The sequence below is a fragment of the Odocoileus virginianus genome, chromosome 27 (genome assembly GCF_023699985.2).
Source record: "Odocoileus virginianus isolate 20LAN1187 ecotype Illinois chromosome 27, Ovbor_1.2, whole genome shotgun sequence".
NCBI classification, from domain to species: domain Eukaryota; kingdom Metazoa; phylum Chordata; class Mammalia; order Artiodactyla; family Cervidae; genus Odocoileus; species Odocoileus virginianus.
Genome location: NC_069700.1, coordinates 34,588,664 through 34,607,753, shown reverse-complemented (window position 1 = coordinate 34,607,753; position 19,090 = coordinate 34,588,664). Strand labels below are relative to the sequence as shown.

Genomic DNA, 19,090 nt, shown 5'->3' with positions numbered 1-19,090 from the left:
TCTAATATGTGCAAGCGCTAAGTATAGTTACAGATGGAGGGAGAAGTGGGATTCATTGTTGGCGAGAAAAGAGTGACTGCGAGAGGCAACAGCAGCGAGAACTTACACAGTGAGGTTCATCAGATAGTTTGTCACGCGGGAGCCGGGGTGACGCTCTGAGGACCTGGCCTTAAGTTGATCAGCCCACAGATGAGAGAAGGGAGCTGGGAGTAGTCAGTCAGCAGGGCAGTTGCTACAGGGTATGAGGAAGGCTGGTATTCTGTCAGTTAGCCATGTTATCAGGAGGGGTGGCTGACACTCAGCCCCTGACCTCAGTGATTACAGATGGGAAAATTAGAGGACACCCAAGACCCTCTCTGATGATTACCTGAATGTGTGTTACAGATTCCAGGGATGTAGAAGGTATGAGTTTCACATGGAGTTTCAACACTGAAGCAGTTAAGGAAAGAAGGTCTCAGTGAGAAGTCAGAGTTGAGTCTTCAACGGCAAGTCGTGATGAAGGTGCTCCAGGAAGAGGGGTGGGTGGCAAGAGCATAGGAGCAAGGGCTGGAGACAGTGTGTGTGGGGAAATTAGCAAGATGGCACTAGTCAGGCTCTCTGGCCCCACGCTCTCACACCCTCTCACCCCATGTGCTGTAAACAATGACTTTGCATGGCTGTGTAACAGCTGAGATCACTTACGGCACTGTGCATGCATGGCACGAGGTACTCACTTGGTCATGGGCTACTTTATGCAGTAGCCTGTGTGAGCCTCACCATGAAGCCCTGGCTGCCGCTGCATTGGTTCTACATTGGAGTGGCATCAGAGTTATGTTATATGAAGTTATGTTATGGCTGTCGCTGCAGCTGCTGCGTCAGCCAGGAGAGAGGCTGTGTTACGGCTGCCCTGCCAGTCAGGAGAGACTAAACGTGTCTGCAGGTCTTACAGCTCCTTGAGTCTTCTTCCAGCCTCTTAGCTTATGCTTTGCCTACCCTGGGTTCAGCGAACAGTGTGAACAGCAAGACCACTGGCATCAGGAACAGGATCGGCAATACAATTGGCATCGTTGGCAGGATGTGAAGGGATACCGTGTGAAACAGTGAGAGGGCAGGCCTGGGTGAATTGTTTATGTCAAGGCCCCTTGACCTGTAGAGTTTCCCATGGCCTGAATTCTGCTGATTGCACACTTAGGGTACAGTTCAGAAGTTTTCCTTTATATTTCCTGCAAATGAGCAGCAGGACCCAGTAGTGTGATGACATTCAGGTTCAGTTCCTTTGGCAAGGCCCTAAGTGGTTGTGTTCTTTTTTCACATCAGTAAAGATGTATGTAAGGATCTGGGGTTTTGCTTTACCCTACTTAACAAGTCAGTAATTAATCTGTTACTGTTTTATATCCTCACCTCATAGAATTCCCTCTTCTGTTGTTTCAAGTAGTGTTTAAACATATAATGGCTTGCTTTCTGATACGTCCTGGTCTGTTACCCCCTAACTCACCGCCCCCCTGCCCAACTTTTATTTGGACTATCTGTTTTCTTCATTTCTGTCTTGTTCAGTTTGGATTCCTCTCCCAGAAGTTTTTCTCAGTGTGGGGACCCATCTTAGGAAGGAGCCTTGGTGAATTCCATGAGTTTATAGGGTTAGATTGCTTCAGCTCTTTTGGTCCTTTTGCCCAAAACCCCTCCAGTTTCTGTTACTTTTCTCAAATTGATCCACATTGCTCTTCACTGAGTACTTGGTCATCTTGGGGTCCTTCTGTTCTCTGTTTCTCTGACGCCCTGTTGTTTTCCTCTTTGTTGGTTTGCACAACTGCTTATAGCACTCATGTCTTGTGGCTGTTATTGTTCTTTTCCCCTCCTGCTTGTATATGGGGGTTTATGAGGATGCTTTATCTTACAGTTTTGTTTTTAATGTTATTCAAGGGCTTCCATGGTGACTCAGTTGGTGAAGAAAGCCTCCAATCCCAGAGGCCCAATTCTGATCCCTGGGTTAGGAAGATCCCCTGGAAAAGGAAATGGCAACCCACTCCAGTATTCTTGCCTGGGAAGTTCTATGGACAGAGGAGCCTGGCAGGTTGCCGTCCATGGGGTTGCAAAAAGAGTCATACACAACTTATCAACTAAACCATGAGCTTTTAAGTTGCTGTCTGGTTGTTTTGGGAATTATATCAAAGGCTATATTGCTGCTGCTATAACTGTTTCTCCAGAATTGTTATTGTGGGTTCTTGAGTAGAAAGACGACGCGATTGTGACTGAATATGTCTCACCTAACATCTTACACTGTCTAGAGAGAGTGTGGTTGTTAGTCCACATTCATTCTTTAACTTTCTCATTTATCCATATTGAGATGTGTTATTTGTTTATAATGCTCATTTGCAGATTTCCATGGAAATAATAGCTGCTTACCATCACTCTTTTCAGATTCACTAAGAATCTTTCCCCGGACAAAATCAATTTGAGCACCCTGAAAGGGGAGGGTCAGCTGACCAACCTGGAGCTGGATGAAGAGGTTCTACAGAATGTGCTGGAGCTCCCCACCTGGCTAGCCATCACTCGGGTCTACTGCAACAGGGCGTCGATCCGGGTGAGAATGTGGTCAGAGGGCTGCTGCTCTCTTTGGCCAGCAGGCCTGCCCTCGTGAGGGCTGCCTCCCATAGCCCTGAGTCTTTGCTTTCCTCTTTCAGATCCAGTGGACAAAGTTGAAGACACACCCAATTTGCTTGGTAATGGCCTTTCTTGATTGCAAGTAATCAAGTGGGGAAGGCGGGGGTAAGGTTTTAAAGGAGCTGAGAGAGGATGGGGAGGAGTTAGACAGGCTGTCCTTCCTGGGAGTGTGGGTGCTTCCATCTGGCTTGTGAGCTCCGCTGTGAGATGGGGTGACTGTGGTCTGGGTTTTTTCTAGAACTGCTGTGCAGTAGAGCGGGTAGCTCTGAGACACGAGTCCTGAGCTGGTCTTGCTTTGAATTTTGGTTTTTATAACAAGTTTTGCTGTCCTGATAGAAGCTGATAACAGTTTCTGTCTTTACATTTCCTTTGAATTCCTGTTGGAGGAAAAATTAGAAGTTTATTCACGTTGACTATTGGGTGATTCTCAGCTAAAAGCCCTTCGGGAACTGATACACACACACACACACACACACACACACACACACACACACACACACTATTGGGTGATTCTCAGCTAAAAGCCCTTCGGGAACTGATACACACACACACAACACACACACACACACACACACACACACACACCCTAAGGACTGGAATCCCCAGAATAGTAATATCTCTATAACTCGGACTTATACACTTTCATTTTTTGCTGTGAGCTAATGCTTGTCATGAATTTCTGCTGCTAATAGAAATAGAAGGGGGAAGATGAGGCCTCTCTTTGTATTTTAGTTTGTTTGTTCATTCATTTGACAAACATTTATTGTTGGTCCACTGTGGACACAGTACTCGACTGGGTGCTGGAGCCCAGAGATGGATAAGACAGTCTGTGCTATGTGGGGCTTCATGCAGATGCTTAGGTCTCCATGGTTTTTATTTCAGTGTCTGGATAAGGTAGAGGTGGAGATGAAGACCTGTGAGGAGCCTCGGCCGCCCAATGGACAGTCTCCCATTGCCCTCGCTTCAGGACAGAGGTTAGTTGCTTTGGGTCCTATTATTTCCAGTGTATCAATGAGTCCAGATCACCTTTTAATTAAAAATTAGCAACTTTTCATTATGGAAAATTTCAGACATACACTAAATAGTGTAATGAGAGAATAAGTGTAATGAACCCCCATGCACCCAAGATCTAACTTTCACAATTATCAACAATTTACTGTTCTTTTCTACCTTTCTTCTGCCACTTTGTGAGTGTGTGTGTGTGTATGCACACACTGTGATACTTGAAAGCAAATCCCAGATACCATATAATTCCATCTGTAAATACTTCTGTATTATGTGTCATTAACGAAGATAGAGAAGAAAGAAAAAGACTCCACAATACTATTATCACAATTAGTAGAATTAATAGGGATTCCTTAATATCATATAACACTTATTTCACATTTAATTTTCCTGAGTTGTCTCTAAAATATTTTTTACAGTTCAGTTTGTCTGCGAAGAGCTCCACACCTTATATTTGGGGATATACCTTTTAAAGTTATTTAAGGGTTTCCCTGGTGATCCAGTGGTTAAGAATCCACCTGCCGATGCAGTGGACATGGGTTTGATCCCTGGTCCAGGAAGATTCAACGTGACACAGGGCAGCTTAGCCTGTGCACCATCACTACTGAAGCCCATGAGCCTAGAGCGCTCGCTGTGTGATAATAGAAGCCACAGCAATGAGAAGCCTGTGCACTGCAACTAGAGAGCAGCTCATGCTCACTGCAGCTAGAGAAAACCCTCGCGCAGCAGCAGAGACCCAGCACAGCCAAAAAAAAAAAAATAGCTTTTTTTTTTTTTTTAGTTTAATGTATTTTAATAGCAAACTTACAGGAACAGCACAGAAGACAGACAACATTAAAAACATGTACTTGCATGTAGGACAACTCAGTTAGAAAAGTATAGTGAATGGATGGAATCTACTGTATGATAAAAATGCTACAAACACCATTTAGTTGCAGTCAATATGAAATTTACTTGTTTTAAAAAAATCCAAATGCTGGCATTGTCCAGAAAAATTTAACAGGTTTATTTATAAGTGTTATAAAGTTTAACTGCTGAAACTTGTTCACTGAAACATTTTGACTTTCATTAATGCTTTATGTCCCCGCATTTATATTAAAAATTCACACACAAATGAAAATGGAAAAACTGCCAATACCTGATTTCTGTCCCCTATTATTCCACTTGCAATCATATACTTAGGTACCTTTTGACCCCATGGAAAAAAAAATATCTAACGTTCAGAACTACCAATAACAGGAAGAAGAGAATTTTTTTTTTTTTTAAAGAATGAAATGTTTCCCATCATAGTGGATTCTTAAGCACATTCTCCACGTATGCGGCATGCTAGCTGGATGTCTTTTGGCATAATTGTTACACGTTTGGCATGGATAGCACACAGGTTGGTGTCTTCAAAAAGGCCAACCAGATAGGCCTCACTTGCCTCCTGCAAAGCACCGATAGCTGCGCTCTGGAAGCGCAGGTCTGTTTTGAAGTCCTGAGCAATTTCCCGCACCAGACGCTGGAAGGGAAGTTTGCGGATCAGAAGTTCAGTGGACTTCTGATAACGTCTGATTTCACGGAGTGCCACAGTACCAGGCCTGTAACGATGAGGTTTCTTCACCCCTCCAGTAGAGGGCGCACTCGTGCGAGCGGCTTTTGTAGCGAGTTGCTTCCTCGGTGCTTTACCACCGGTCGATTTGCGGGCAGTCTGCTTTGTACGAGCCATGGTATAGAGACCTCCTTACTTACCCCCCTTCTCCTTCGGCTGGAGCTCGGCGAGCTAGAGGCGGCGCGGTGGCGGCGCGGCGGCGGCTGCGAACACCAGCATTTTTTAAAAAAGAAGAAAAACCTTAAAAAATAAGGCTCTCTAATTTTAAACAATCCCCAATCCCACACTTTTTTATATGTAATTTATTCTTTGTAGAAACTGGATTATTTCTTCTAAAGAATTCCCCATATTTTGTATTTTGGCTGATTGGATCCTTGAGGTATTATTTAAGATGTTTCGTTTAATTTGGTAGTAAAGATTTGATTCATTTGTTCGTTTTCTTGGTGAGAATACTTCATGAATAGTACCATGTATTTCCTATTGTAAATAATGGGAGATGCATAGCATTCCTTTGGTTAAGATTAACCAGTGGATTCAGATGATGTTGGCCTGACTTGTCAATTGTGGTAAGTTCCTCAACTACCTCTCACCTCGTGGTTTAGGAACCATTGATGATAGTTGTCTGTAGATCTATTATTTCAGTGAAATTAGAAAATAGAGATTTTATATCTCTTTTTTCCTGTTGCATTTATTAGTTGTGATGTTCTATAGAGAAAACTTTACTGAGACTTTCTTTCAGTAACTATTAATATTTGATTACTTCGAAATACAGTTTGTACAGGAGTGTCAGGATAAATGCTGAATTCTTTACCTTTATTTAGCAAATTTAAGATTTATGAATTGACACCCTAATAATCTCTGGAGAGATTTCTTTTGGGTGGGGAAGAGTGAAGGAGGTTTATCATTTCGAATCCATGTATTTTTTACATTGTTATTAAGGTGTAATTGAGGGAGAATAGATTGTACATATATAAAGTCTACAATTTGATAAGTTTTGGTGTATGTATATGTCTGTGCAACTATCAGCACAATCAAGATAATAACATATCCATTCTCTCAAACCTATTGTTGATCTCCCTGCCCTTTGCCCTTCCATCTCAAGGCAATGACTTTCTGTCACTATAGATTGGTTTGCATTTTCTGTAATGTTTTCTAAGTGAAATCATGAAGTGTATACTAGTTTTTAGTGGCTTCTTTTATTCAGCATAATTATTTTGAGATTCATCCATGCTGTTGAGTTTATCGATAATTCATTCCTTTTATTTATTCTATTTAATTTATTTATTTAGGGTTTGTGGCCGTGCTGGGTCTTTATTGCGGCATGTGGGATCTTCCCTGATCAGGGATCAAACCCTGGTCTCCTGCACTGGCAGACAGATTCCCTACCACTGAGCCACCAGGGAAGCCCAGTTCATTCTTTTCATTATTGAGTAATATTCCATGTGTAAGTTGATCACAACTTGTTATCTATTCACTTGTTAATGTTCATTTTATTTCCAGTTTTTGGCTATTGCAAATAATGCTGCTGTAAACATTCATATACAAGTTATTGTGAGGTCATGTCCTTTTATCTCTCTTGGCTAAATACCTAGGAACGGAATAGTTGGATGGAATCGTAGATGAGGATTTCGCTTTTTAACAAACTGTTGAACATTTCCTAGTTGATTTACCATTTTACATTCATTTTTCATTTTTTATGTGCCTTTACATTTTTTACATCCTATGTTTATATTTTCTCATAAGATATATTTGTTGTATACTTGATAGTACACAACACCTTTACACAATACCATTACAGTCATTATTATTTTTGATGTTCAGTTGTCCCCATCTTTGGCCAATGAGAGCCTTTCAATATCACCTGTATCCTTTGGACAAGGTCCCAGTAATCTTTCTGGTTTTATACAGAACAAATCAGGCTTCTCTTATTCTCTTCTCTTTTATCCTTACCTCAGACCTGGAATCAGACATTTCTCCAAGCAACCTGATTCTTTTTAGTGAGAAATGTTATTAATATTTCTTTAGAGACAGTAGTCTAGGCAGAATTGTATTCATTGTGTCGTCACTGCTTTAAAGCCTTTTCAGTTCTAGAGAAAAAGTATTTTTTAAGAAAGATAAAAATAAATCATGATAATATCTTAAATTTCTCAAATTGAAAAAAGAGGATTTTGAGTAACTTTTTAGATTTACTATTTGCATTTTTAAAATTAATTTATTTTGAGTGAAACAAAGATGAATATTTCATAAACCATCAGACACCTAATAAGAAAGAAACAAAGCAAAAATCAGAAGAAATATAAGGGAAAGAAAAAATATATAATCACAGTGAGACATGTTAACATTTTTCTGAGAATATTTTATCAAGTGCATAAAAAATAAGAATAGGAGCATCTTGAATGATGTCATTAATAATTTAAATATAACAGATTTCTATTTATATTAATTTATATTATTTTTACATCCTATACAAACATATTTAAAATTTTATATATCTTATTTCATTATTAGATGTCCATAGGACTTTTAGAAAAGCTGGCAAAAAGATAAATGTTGCTAAATTTCAAAAAGTAGAATTCCTTTTTTTTTGTGATTCAGTTACATATATACACATATATTATTTTTGAAATTATTTTCCATTATAGGTTATTACAAGATATTGACTATAGTTCCCTGTGCTATACAGTAGCCTTTGTTGCTTGTTGCATATCTATTTTTTTAGATGAGAAAAATAGCATCCTATTGATACTAAGTCAAACAAGTGGAATCAAAATATCTTAAATTTTTTAGTTAGGCAAAAATTTACAAATTTTCTAAAATATATATGTTATACATATTATGTATATAAAGGTATTAAAGAACTTTTCTACTATGCTTGATAAAGGCTTGAGAAAGAATATATATAAAAAAAAGGAGACATGAAGAAATTGGAAAATAAACTAAATGAAATGGGAGTACTGAATATGAAATAGAAAAAGTGAAACAAACTAGATAAAAGTAAAAGTTCCTCATATAGTCCAGTTGTTTTTAAACGTGGCTGCTCATTAGAAACATATCTGGAACTCTGGTGAAAAAAAAAGCAATACCTGGACATTTGTAGTTTTCAAAAAATTCCAATATAATTCTGGTATGTGTATGAATTTTAAAAAGTATTCCAGGATCTTCTATTAAATGGTAGTTTTGGTGATATAGAATTCTATTATTTTTCTGTTGACCAATCATGATACAATGGTATTATGAGTAATCACAGTAGTGAAAGATGTTTATCAATTTTCATAATCAATAGCCAGACAAAAAAAAAGGCAATTACAATTGCAAGCCATAATGGCAATGTGATTAACCTAACAATGTAAAATAATTACATACAATTTGGGGGGTAAAGCAGAGTAATGTGGTAAGTGAAAATGCATACATCCACCTGTTTTCACCTGCTCAGCCTGTCTATGCCTTTTGATTAGGGCATTTAATCCATTTACACTTAAGGTAATTATCCATATATATGATCCTATTACCATTTTCTTAATTGTTTTGGGTTTATTTTCTCTTGTTTCCTGCCTAGAGAAGTTCCTTTAGCATTTGTTGTAAAGCTGGTTTGGTGGTGCTAAATTCTCTTAACTTTTGCTTGTCTGGAAAGCTTTTGATTTCTCCATCAAACCTGAAGGAGATTCTTGTTTCATAAAGTATTCTTGGTTTTGGTTCTTCCCTTTCATCACTTTTAATATATCATGCCATTCTCTTGCTTGTAGAGTTTCTGTTGAGAAATCAGCTTATAGCCTGATGGGAGTTCCCTTCCTTTTCCCTTGTTGCTTTTAATATTTTTCAGGGCTTCCCTGGTGGCTCAGATGTGAAGAATCCGCCTGCAGTGTGGGAGACTAGGGCTCGATCCCTGGGTCAGGAAGATCCCCTGGAGGAGGGCATGGCAACCCACTCCAGTATTCTTGCCTGGAGAATCCCCTTGGTCAGAGGAGCCTCACGGGCTACAGTCCTTGGGGTAGCAAAGAGTTGGACATAACTGAGCGACTAACTAAGCACAGCCCTGTCTTTAATTTTTGTTAGTTTGATTATTATGTGTCTCAGTGTGTTCCTTCTTGGGTTTATCCTGCTTCAGACTGTCTGTGCTTCCTGGACTTGGTTGACTATTTCCTTTCCCATGTTAGGGAAGTTTTCAGCTATTATCTCTTCAAATATTTTCTCAGGTCCTTTCTCTCTTCTTCTTCTGGGACCCCTACAATGCAAATGTTAGTATGTTTATTGTTGTCCCAGAGGTCTCTTTGGCTGTCTTCATTTCTCTTCATTCTTTTTTCTATATTCTGTTCTGTAGCAATGATTTTCACCGTTCTGTCCCCCAGGTCATTTATCTGTTCTTGAAAATGAAAGTTAAATCACCTAGTCGTGTCCAGTTCTTTGCGACCCCATGGACTTTACAGTCCATGGAATTCTCCAGGCCAGAATACTGGAGTGGGTAGCCTTTCCCTTCTCCAGGGGATTTTCCCAACCCAGGGATCAAACCCAGGTCTCCTGCATTGCAGGCAGATTCTTTACCAGCTGAGCCACAAGGGAAGCCCAAGAATACTGGAGTGGGTAGCCTGTCCCTTCTCCAGCAGATCTTCCCGACACAGGAATTGAACTGGGATCTCTTGCATTGAAGGTGGATTCCTTACCAACTAAGCTGTCAGGGAAGCCCTATCCATTCTTCTGTCCCAGTTATTCTGCTGTGGATTCCTTCTAGTGTATTATTCATCTCTGTTTGTTCTTTAGTTCTTCTGAGTCTTTGGTAAACATTTCTTGCATCTTCTCAATCTTTGCCTCCATTCTTTTTCTGAGATCTTGAATGATCTTTCCTATCATTTTTCTGAATTCTTTTTCTGGAAGTTTGCCTATCTTTACTTCATCTAGTTGTTTTTCTGGGGTTTTATCTTGTCCCCTCATTTGGGACATAACTTTCTGCTATTTCATGGTGGTTAAGTTTCTGTAATGTGGTTTTTCTTTTAGTCGCTCTGGGACTGTGGTTCTTCTTGCTTCTGTCTGCCTTCTGATGGAGGAGGCTAAGAGGCTTGTGTAAGCTTCCTGAGGGGAGGGATTGGTGGTGGGAGAAACTGGGTTTTGCTGTGGTGAGCAGGGCCTTGCTTAGTAAAGCTTTAACCCAATTATCTGCTGGTGGGTGGGATTATGCTCCCTCCCTAGTATTTTTTTGGCCTAAGGCGACCCAACCCTATAGGTCTATGGTTGGGTGCTGGCGACCTCCAAGAGGGTATACCCCAAGGAGGACCTTCCCAGGCTGGTTGCCCCCATCCCTGTGATGAGCCCCTCTGACCCACACCTCCTCCACACGAGACCCTCCAACACTAGCTCCTTTCCTCTGAGTCTTAGTATGAGGAAAATTTTGTTTGTGCCCTCCAAGACTGGAGTCTCTTGTTTCCTCCAGTCTTGTGGAAGTCTTGTAATCCAGTCCTGCTGGCCTTCAAGGTCAGATTCCCAGGGGAATCTGGGCAGTCCCTTTGTTGGATCCCCAGGCTGGGAAGCAGTGGGAGAACTTCTTTGGTGTTATTGTTCTCCAGTTTGTGTGTCATCCACCCAGAGGGTATGAGATTTGATTTCATCATGATTGTGCCCCTCCTACCATCTCCTTGTGGCTTCTTGTCTTTGAATGTGGGATATCTGTTTTGGTAGGTTCCAGTGTCCTGTTGATAGTTACTCAACAGCTGGTTGTACCTTCACAAGAGGAGATGAGCACACGTCCTTCTACTCTGCCATCTTGAACCAGAAATATTTGCATTTTTATTCATAAATGCTAAATTTTGTTTCCTAACAACATTTTATAATAAATAATTCACTTTTTAATAGTTTCAAAAATAACAAAGACTAATATAACTTCTAGTAAGGCTAATGAATGCAGTAGCTTTTTGTGTGTGTGTGTATATGTGTTTTTTGTTTTTGGCCACACTGCATGGCTTATGGGATCTCAGTTCCCCAACCAGGGATTGAATCTGGGCCTTCGGCATTAAGAGTGCAGAATCCTAACCACTGGATCACTAGGGAATTCCATATATTTGCTTTAACCTTATGATATATTTAATTAGAGATGTATGGTCAAAATACTGTGTTTTAAAATTACTGGAGGGACTTCCCTGGTGGTGCTTCTAGCACAGGGGGTGTGGGTTGTGACCCCTGGTAGGGAGCTAAGATCCCTCCTGCCTCACAGCCAAGAAAACCAAAATATAAAACAGAGGCAATATTGTAACACATTCGATAAAGACTTAAAAAATGATTCACATTAAAAAAATCTTAAAAAAATAAATAAAATTACTTGAAATCATTCTTTGTATGGCTGGGTACCACCTTGACATACAGAGGAGTTCATTTTTTTAGGACACATTTTTCAGAGCAGTTTTAGGTGTAAACAGTAGTACTAAGAGGAAGTAACAGAGATTTCCCATATACCCCCTGCTCTCAGCACACGCAGAGCCTCCCCCATTATTGACATCCACCAACCAGAGTGGTTTGTTTATTATGATAGATGAACTTAAGTTGACACATCATAATCACACAAAGTTCATACTTTACATTAAGGTTCACCCTTGGTGGGACATTCTATAGGTTTGGACAAATGTATAATAACACACATTCACTGTTAGAGTATCATACAGTGTATTTTCACTGCCCTAAAAATCCTCTGTGCTCCACTTAGTCATCCTTCTCCCTGCCCCAACCCCTGGCAACCACTGGTCTTTTCACTATTCGCTAGTTTTTCCTTTTCCATGATGATTCCATCTCTTTAGATTGCCTTCTTTCACTTAATAATATGTATTTAAGTTTCCTTCATGTCTTTTTATGACTCTGTGGCTCATTGCTTTTTAGTGCTGAAAAATATTTCATTGTCTGGATGTACCACAGTTTATCCATTTAATAGTTATAGCATCTTGGTTGGTTGTTTACAAATTTTGGCAATTATAAATAAAGCTGCTATAAATGTCCGTGTGTGGACTTTAACTTTTAAATTCCTTTGAAGTGTATATAAAGGAGCATGATTGCTGGATCATATAGTAAGAGTATGTTCAGTTTTGGAAGAAACTGCAGAGCTGTCTTCCAAAGTGACTTACCATTTTACATTACTACTAGCAGTGAATGAGAGTTCCTGCTATTCCATGTCCTTGTCAGCATTTGGATCAGTAATTAATGAAAGTCGCTCAGTTGTGTCTGACTCTTTGCAACCCCATGGACAGTAGCCTGCTAGGCTTCTCTGTCTATGGAATTCTCCGCATTTGGTGTCGTCAGCAATTTGGATTTTGGTCATTCTAATAGGTGGGTAGTGAATCTCACTGTTGTTCTAATTTCCATTTCCCTGATAACATATGATGTAGAGCTTATAAGACATATGCTTGTTTGCCATTTGTATATCATCTTTCATAAGGGATCTATGAAAGTCTTTGGACCATTTTTTAATTGTGTTGTTTGTCTTCTTATTGTTGAGTTTTAGGAGTTCTTTGTATATTTTGGATAACAGTCTTTTATCAGATGTGTCTTTTTGCAGATACATTCTCCTAGTCTATGAGTGATCTTATTCTCTTGACATTGTCTTTCACAGAGCAGATTTTGAAACTTTAATGAAGTCCAGTGTAGCTGCTATTTCTTTCATGAATTGTGCCTTTGGTGTTGTATCTAAAATGTAATTGCTATAGCCAGTGTCATCTAGGTTTTCTCCTATGCTATCTTCTAAGGGTTTTATATCAGTTTGTTTTAAATTTTTTAATTGTTTTTAATTTAGTTTTTAAACTTGTAAAATTACACAGTTCCAAAGTTAAAACTATAAAACAAGGTATGTACATGTTTGTATTGTTCCTGCTCCATTTTTTATACGAAATGTAACATACCATAAACACTTTCCACATTGCCTTTTTCTTTTAAAAGTATCCTGGAGATCAATTCATAGATGTATATAAGGAGATGCTTCTTATTCCTTTTTGCACCTGCAAAATACTCAGTATATTTTATGGAGGCATCATAGTTTATATAGCCGGTTCTCTGTTAATCAGTTCAGTTCAGACACTCAGTCGTGTCCAACTCTTTGGGACCCTATGGACTGCAGCACGCCAGGCTTCCCTGTCCATTACCAACTCCTGGAGCTTATTCACATTCATGTCCATTGAGTTGGTGATGCTATCCAACCATCTCATTCTCTGTCATCCCCTTCTTCTCCTGCCTTAGTCTTTCCCAGCATCAGGGTCTTTTCCAGTGAGTCAGTTCTTTGCATCAAGTGGTCGAAGTATTGGAGTTTCAGCTTCAACATCAGTCCTTCCAGTGAACACTCAGGACTGATTTCCTTTAGGATGGACTGGCTGGATCTCCTTGCAAGTCCAAGGAACTTGCAAGAGTCTTTTCTAACACCACAGTTCAAAAGCATCAATTCTTCGGCACTCAGCTTTCTTTATAGTCTAAATCTCACATCCATACATGACTACTGGAAAAACCGTAGCCTTGACTAGAGAGACCCTTGTTGGCAAAGTAATGTCTCTGCTTTTTAATATGCTGTCTAGGTTGATCAAAACTTTCCTTCTTCAAAGGAGTAAGCGTCTTTTAATTTCATGGCTGCAGTCACCATCTGCAGTGATTTTGGAGCCCCCAAAAATAAAGTCAGCCACTGTTTCCCCATATATTTGTCATGTGCTTATGGGACTGGATGCCATGATCTTAGTTTTCTGAATGTTGAGCTTTAAGCCAGCTTTTTCACTCTCCTCTTTCACTTTCATCAAGAGGCTCTTTAGTTCTTCTTCACTTTCTGCCATAAGGGTGGGTCATCTGCATATCTGAGGTCATTGATATTTCTCCCGGCAATCTTGATTCCAGCTTGTGCTTCTCTCAGCCCAGCGTTTCTCATGATGTACTCTGCATATAAGTTAAATAAGCAGGGTGACAATATACAGCCTTGACATACTCCTTTTCCTACTTGGAACCAGTCTGTTGTTCCATGTCCAGTTCTAACTGTTGCTTCCTGACCTGCATACAGATTTCTCAAGAGGCAGGACAGGTGGTCTGGTATTCCTATCTCTTTCAGAATTTTCCACAGTTTATTGTGATCCACACAGTCAAAGGCTTTGGCATAGTCAATAGAGCAGAAATAGATGTTTTTCTGGAACTCTCTTGCTTTTTCAATGATCCAGTGGATGTTGGCAATTTGATCTCTGGTTCCTCTGCCTTTTCTAAAACCATCTTGAACATCTGGAAGTTCACGGTTCACATATTGCTGAAGCCTAGCTTGAAGAATTTTGAGCATTACTTTACTAGCGTGTGAGATGAGTGCAGTTGTGCGGTAGTTTGAGCATTCTTTGGCATTGCCTTTCTTTGGGATTCAGAAGAAAACTGGCCTTTTCCAGTCCTGTGGCCACTACTGAGTTTCCATATTTGCTGGCATATTGAGTGTAGCACTTTCACAGCATCACCTTTTAGGATTTGAAATAGCTCAACTGGAATTCCATCACCTCCACTAGCTTTGTTCGTAGTGATGCTTCCTAAGGCCCACTTGATTTCACATTCCAGGATGTCTGGCTCTAGGTGAGTGATCACACCATCATGATTATCTGGGTCATGAAGATCTTTTTTATACAGTTCTTCTGTGTATTCTTGACACCTCTTCTTAATATCTTCTGCTTCTGTTAAGTCCATACCATTTCTGTCCTTTATTGAGCCCATCTTTGCATGAAATATTCCCTTGGTATCTCTAATTTTCTTGAAGAGATCTCCAGTCTTTCCCATTCTATTGTTTTCCTCTATTTCTTTGCACTGATAACTGAGGAAGGCTTACTTATCTCTCCTTGCTATTCTTAGGAACTCTGCATTCAAATGGATATATCTTTCCTTTTCTCCTTTGCTTTTTGCTTCTCTTCTTTTCACAGCTATTTGAAAGGCCCCTCAGACAAACATTTTGCTTATTTGCATTTCTTTTTCGGGGGATGGTCTTGATCCCTGTCTCCTGTACAACATCATGAACCTCCGTCCATAGTTCATCAGGCTCTCTGTCTATCAGATCTAGTCCCTTAAATCTATTTCTCACTTCCACTGTATAATCATAAGGGATTTGATTAAAGTCATACCTAATGGTCTAATGGTTTTCTCTGCTTTCTTCAATTTAAATCTGAATTTGGCAATAAGGAGTTCATGATCTGAGCCACAGTCAGCTCCCGGTCTTGTTTTTGCTGACTGTATGGAGCTTCTCCATCTTTGGCTGCAAAAAATATAATCAATCTGATTTCGGTGTTGGCCATCTGGTGATGTCCATGTGTAGTGTCTTCTCTTGTGTTGTTGGAAGAGGGTGTTTGCTATGACCAGTTCGTTCTCTTGGCAAAACGCTATTAGCCTTTGCCCTGCTTCATTCTGTACTCCAAGACCAAATTTGCCTGTTACTTCAGGTGTTTCTTGGCTTCCTACTTTTGCATTCCAGTCCCCTATAATGAAAAAGACGTATTTTTTGCATGTTAGTTCTAAAAGGTCTTGTAGGTCTTCATAGAACCGTTTAAGTTCAGCTTCTTCAGTGTTCCTGGTTGGGGCATAGATTTGGATTACCGTGATATTGAATGGTTTGCCTTGGAAACGAACAGAGATCATTCTTTCGTTTTTGAGACTGCACCCAAGTACTGCATTTCCAACTCTTTTGTTGACTATGATGACTATTCCATTTCTTCTAAGGGATTCTTGCCCACAGTAGTAGATATAATGGTCATCTGAGTTAAATTTACCTATTCTAGTCCATTTTAGTTCACTGATTCCTAAAATGTTGACGTTCACTCTTGCCATCTCCTGTTTGACTGCTTCCTATTTGCCTTGATTCAGGGACCTAACATTCCAGGTTCCTATGCAATATTGCTCTTTACAGCATCAGACCTTGCTTCTATCACCAGTCACATCCACAGCTGGGTGTTGTTTTTGCTTTGGCTCCGTCTCTTCATTCTTTCTGGAGTTATTTCTCCACTGATCTCCAGTAGCATATGGGCACCTACCTACCTTGGGAGTTCATCTTTCAGTGTTCTATCTTTTTGCCTTTTCATACTGTTCTTAGCCTTAGGCAACCTTAAATGTACTTTCTATATTTATTCTGATCATTTTGTATAGATGGAATAGTTCATTTTGTGGTCATTTTAAGTTGGTGTCTTTCTCTTAGCATAATGTTTTCAACGTTCAGCTATGTTGTAGCAAATATCAGTACTTTATTCCTTTTATGGCTGAACAACATTCTATTGTATGGATATACCACATTTTTTTTATCCATTCATCAGTTGATAGACATTTGCTTTGTTTTCACTTTTTTTGCTAGCATATTTTGGAATATACTCCTGGGAGAGGGACTGCTAGGTCAAAGGGAAAATGCATGTATAATTTTTATAGACAATGCTAAATTTCCCTTTGTAAGGATTTCAGTTTTGTGTTACCACCAGCAATGTTTTGAGTTCTTGTTTTCTGGAAACCTTTGTTGTTAGTGTTCAGTCATTCAGTTGTGTCCGACTCTTTGTGACCCCATGGACTGCAGCACGCCAGGATTCCCTGTCCTTCACTATCTCCTGGAGTTTGCTCAAACTCATGTCCATTGAGTTGGTGATGCCATCCAACCATCTCATCCTCTGTCGTCCCCTTCTCCTCCTGTCCTCAATCTTTCCCAGCATCAGGGTCTTTTCCAAACAGTCGGCTCTTCCCATCAGGTGGCCAGAGTAATGGAGCTTCAGCTTCAGCATCAGTCCCTCCAATGAATATTCAGGATTGATTTCCTTTAGGATTGACTTTTTTGATCTCCTTGCAGTCCAAGGGACTCTCAAGAGTCTTCTACAACGCCACAGTTGGAAAGCACCAGTTCTTTGACACTCAGCTTTCTTTATGGTCCAACTCTTCTATCTGTACATGACTACTGGAAAAACTGTAGCTTTGACTAAACAGACCTTTGTTGGCAAAGTGATGTCTCTGCCTTTTAATACTCTGTCTAGGTTTGTCATAGCTTTTTTCCCAAGGAGCAAGTGTCTTTTAATTTCATGGTTGTACCTACTGTCCACAGTGATTTTGGAGTCCAAGAAAATAAAGTCTCTCACTGTTTCCATTTTCTCCCCATCTCTTTGCCTTGAAGTGATGAAACCAGATGTCATGATCTTAGTTTTTTGAATGTTGACTTTGAGGCCAGCTTTTTCACTATCTTCTTTCACCTTCATCAGGAGGCTCTTTAGTTCCTCTTTGCTTTCTGCCATAAGGGTGTTATCATCTGCATATCTGAGGTTATTGATATTTCTCCCAGCAATTTTGATTCCAGCTTATGCATCATCTAGTCTGGCATTTTACATGATGTACTCTGCATATAAGTTAAATAAGCAGAGTGACAATATATAGGCTTGAGGTACTCCTTTCCCAATTTTGAACCAGTCTGTTGTTCTATGTCTGGTTCTAACTGTTGCTTCTTGACCTGCATACAGTTTCTCAGGAGGCAGGTAAGGTGGTCTTGTATTCCCATCTCTCTAAGAATTTTCCAGTTTGTTGTGATCCACACAGTCAAAGGCTTTAGTATAGTAAATAAAGCAGAAGTAGGTGTTTTTCTGGAACTCTCTTGAAAGGTCCAGGAACCTTGCCAGTGGACAGTATTGTCAAACTTTAGGATTTTTGCCTAATCTGAAGATGACACATGGTACTTCTGTGTGGTTTTTTGGTCAAGTGTATTGAGGTACATGGACGGGGAAGCCTGGCGTGCTGTAGACCAAGAGTTGGACATGACTGAGCAACTGAACTGAACTGATTGAGCTACATAAATCATAAATGTGTAGCTTAGTGATTCTTTACAGTTAACACATAAAAAATAGACCACTTCCAGAATCCCAAAAGCCCCCTGTGCCCTTCCTAGTCATAACCCCCCTCAAGGATAACTTTATCCTCATTTTTAATACCATACATTAGTTCCCCTATTTTAAAATTTATATAAATGTAATCATATAATGCATGTGTATCTACATACTTTTAGCTCAGCATGATGTTTTTGAAAGTCATCCATGCAGTTACATGTCTACTATATGATATTCCATTACATGCCACAGTTATCTATTCTATTGTAAACAGACATTTGGTTTGTTTCTACTTTCTGTCTATTTAGCATACTGTTGCTACATGGGACTGTCCTTTGTCATGAGTGTGGTGGTTAATACATGACTTTATGCATTTGTCAAAACCTTGTATGTGTATCCTGCAAATAATTATCTTTTCTATACGTAAGTTAAAATTTTAATTTTTAACTGAAGAAAAAAGAATAGTAATGCTATCAACATTCTTATACATGCCTCTTGGTAAACATATGTACACATTTCTGATTTGTCTGTATCTATAGTAGAGTTGCAGGGTCATAGGCTGTGCATCTGTTCTGCTTTAGTTCATACTGCTGAACAGTTTTCCAAAGAACTTATACCAGTTTTGCCCCAGCAGTACTTAGTATTGTCTTTCTTTTTATTCTAACCGCCTAATAGTTGTGTCACATTATGATTTTAGTTTACACTTATTGATGAGTTATTAGACTTTCAAATTTCTTCTTTCATAAAACATTGATGTTTTCTCCCATTTATTTTGGGGGTTATTTGTGTTTTTCTCTTTAATTTGTAGAAGTTCTTTTTATATTCTGGAAACAAGTCCTTGGTTACATACATGTATTACACATATCTTCTCCTACTGTGTGGGTTTGCTAAGACTCCTAATGTTATTTTTTTATTGATCAGACATTATTAATTCTAATGTGGTCCTATATATCTTTATTTCCCTTTATGGTTAGTGCTTTTTGTGTTTTATGTAAGGAATCTTTTCCTGTCTCAAGGCATGAAGATATTTTCCTATGTTTTCTTCTAGCTTTAT

General features: G+C 39.4%; 2 protein-coding genes across 5 annotated transcripts in view; one reads left to right on the top strand and one right to left on the bottom strand.

The window, feature by feature from the left end:
- Positions 1-19,090, top strand: part of BLTP3A (bridge-like lipid transfer protein family member 3A) — a 72,981-nt gene that overhangs the window by 18,878 nt on the left and 35,013 nt on the right. For 2 of the 4 annotated variants that reach the window (XM_020888694.2, XM_020888693.2), the window contains exons 2-4: positions 2,398-2,560; positions 2,661-2,699; positions 3,523-3,614. In XM_020888694.2, coding sequence (XP_020744353.2) covers positions 2,398-2,560; positions 2,661-2,699; positions 3,523-3,614 — 294 coding nt within the window. Of the gene's footprint in view, positions 1-2,397; positions 2,561-2,633; positions 2,700-3,522; positions 3,615-6,525; positions 6,681-19,090 lie in introns of those variants that run through there. The other 2 variants (XM_020888699.2, XM_070456571.1) reach the window with 2 other exon arrangements.
- Positions 4,410-5,420, bottom strand: LOC139031458 (histone H3.3A-like). Its single transcript, XM_070456569.1, has one exon. The coding sequence runs from the start codon at positions 5,351-5,353 to the stop codon at positions 4,943-4,945; it is 411 nt and encodes a 136-aa protein (XP_070312670.1). The 5' UTR covers positions 5,354-5,420; the 3' UTR covers positions 4,410-4,942.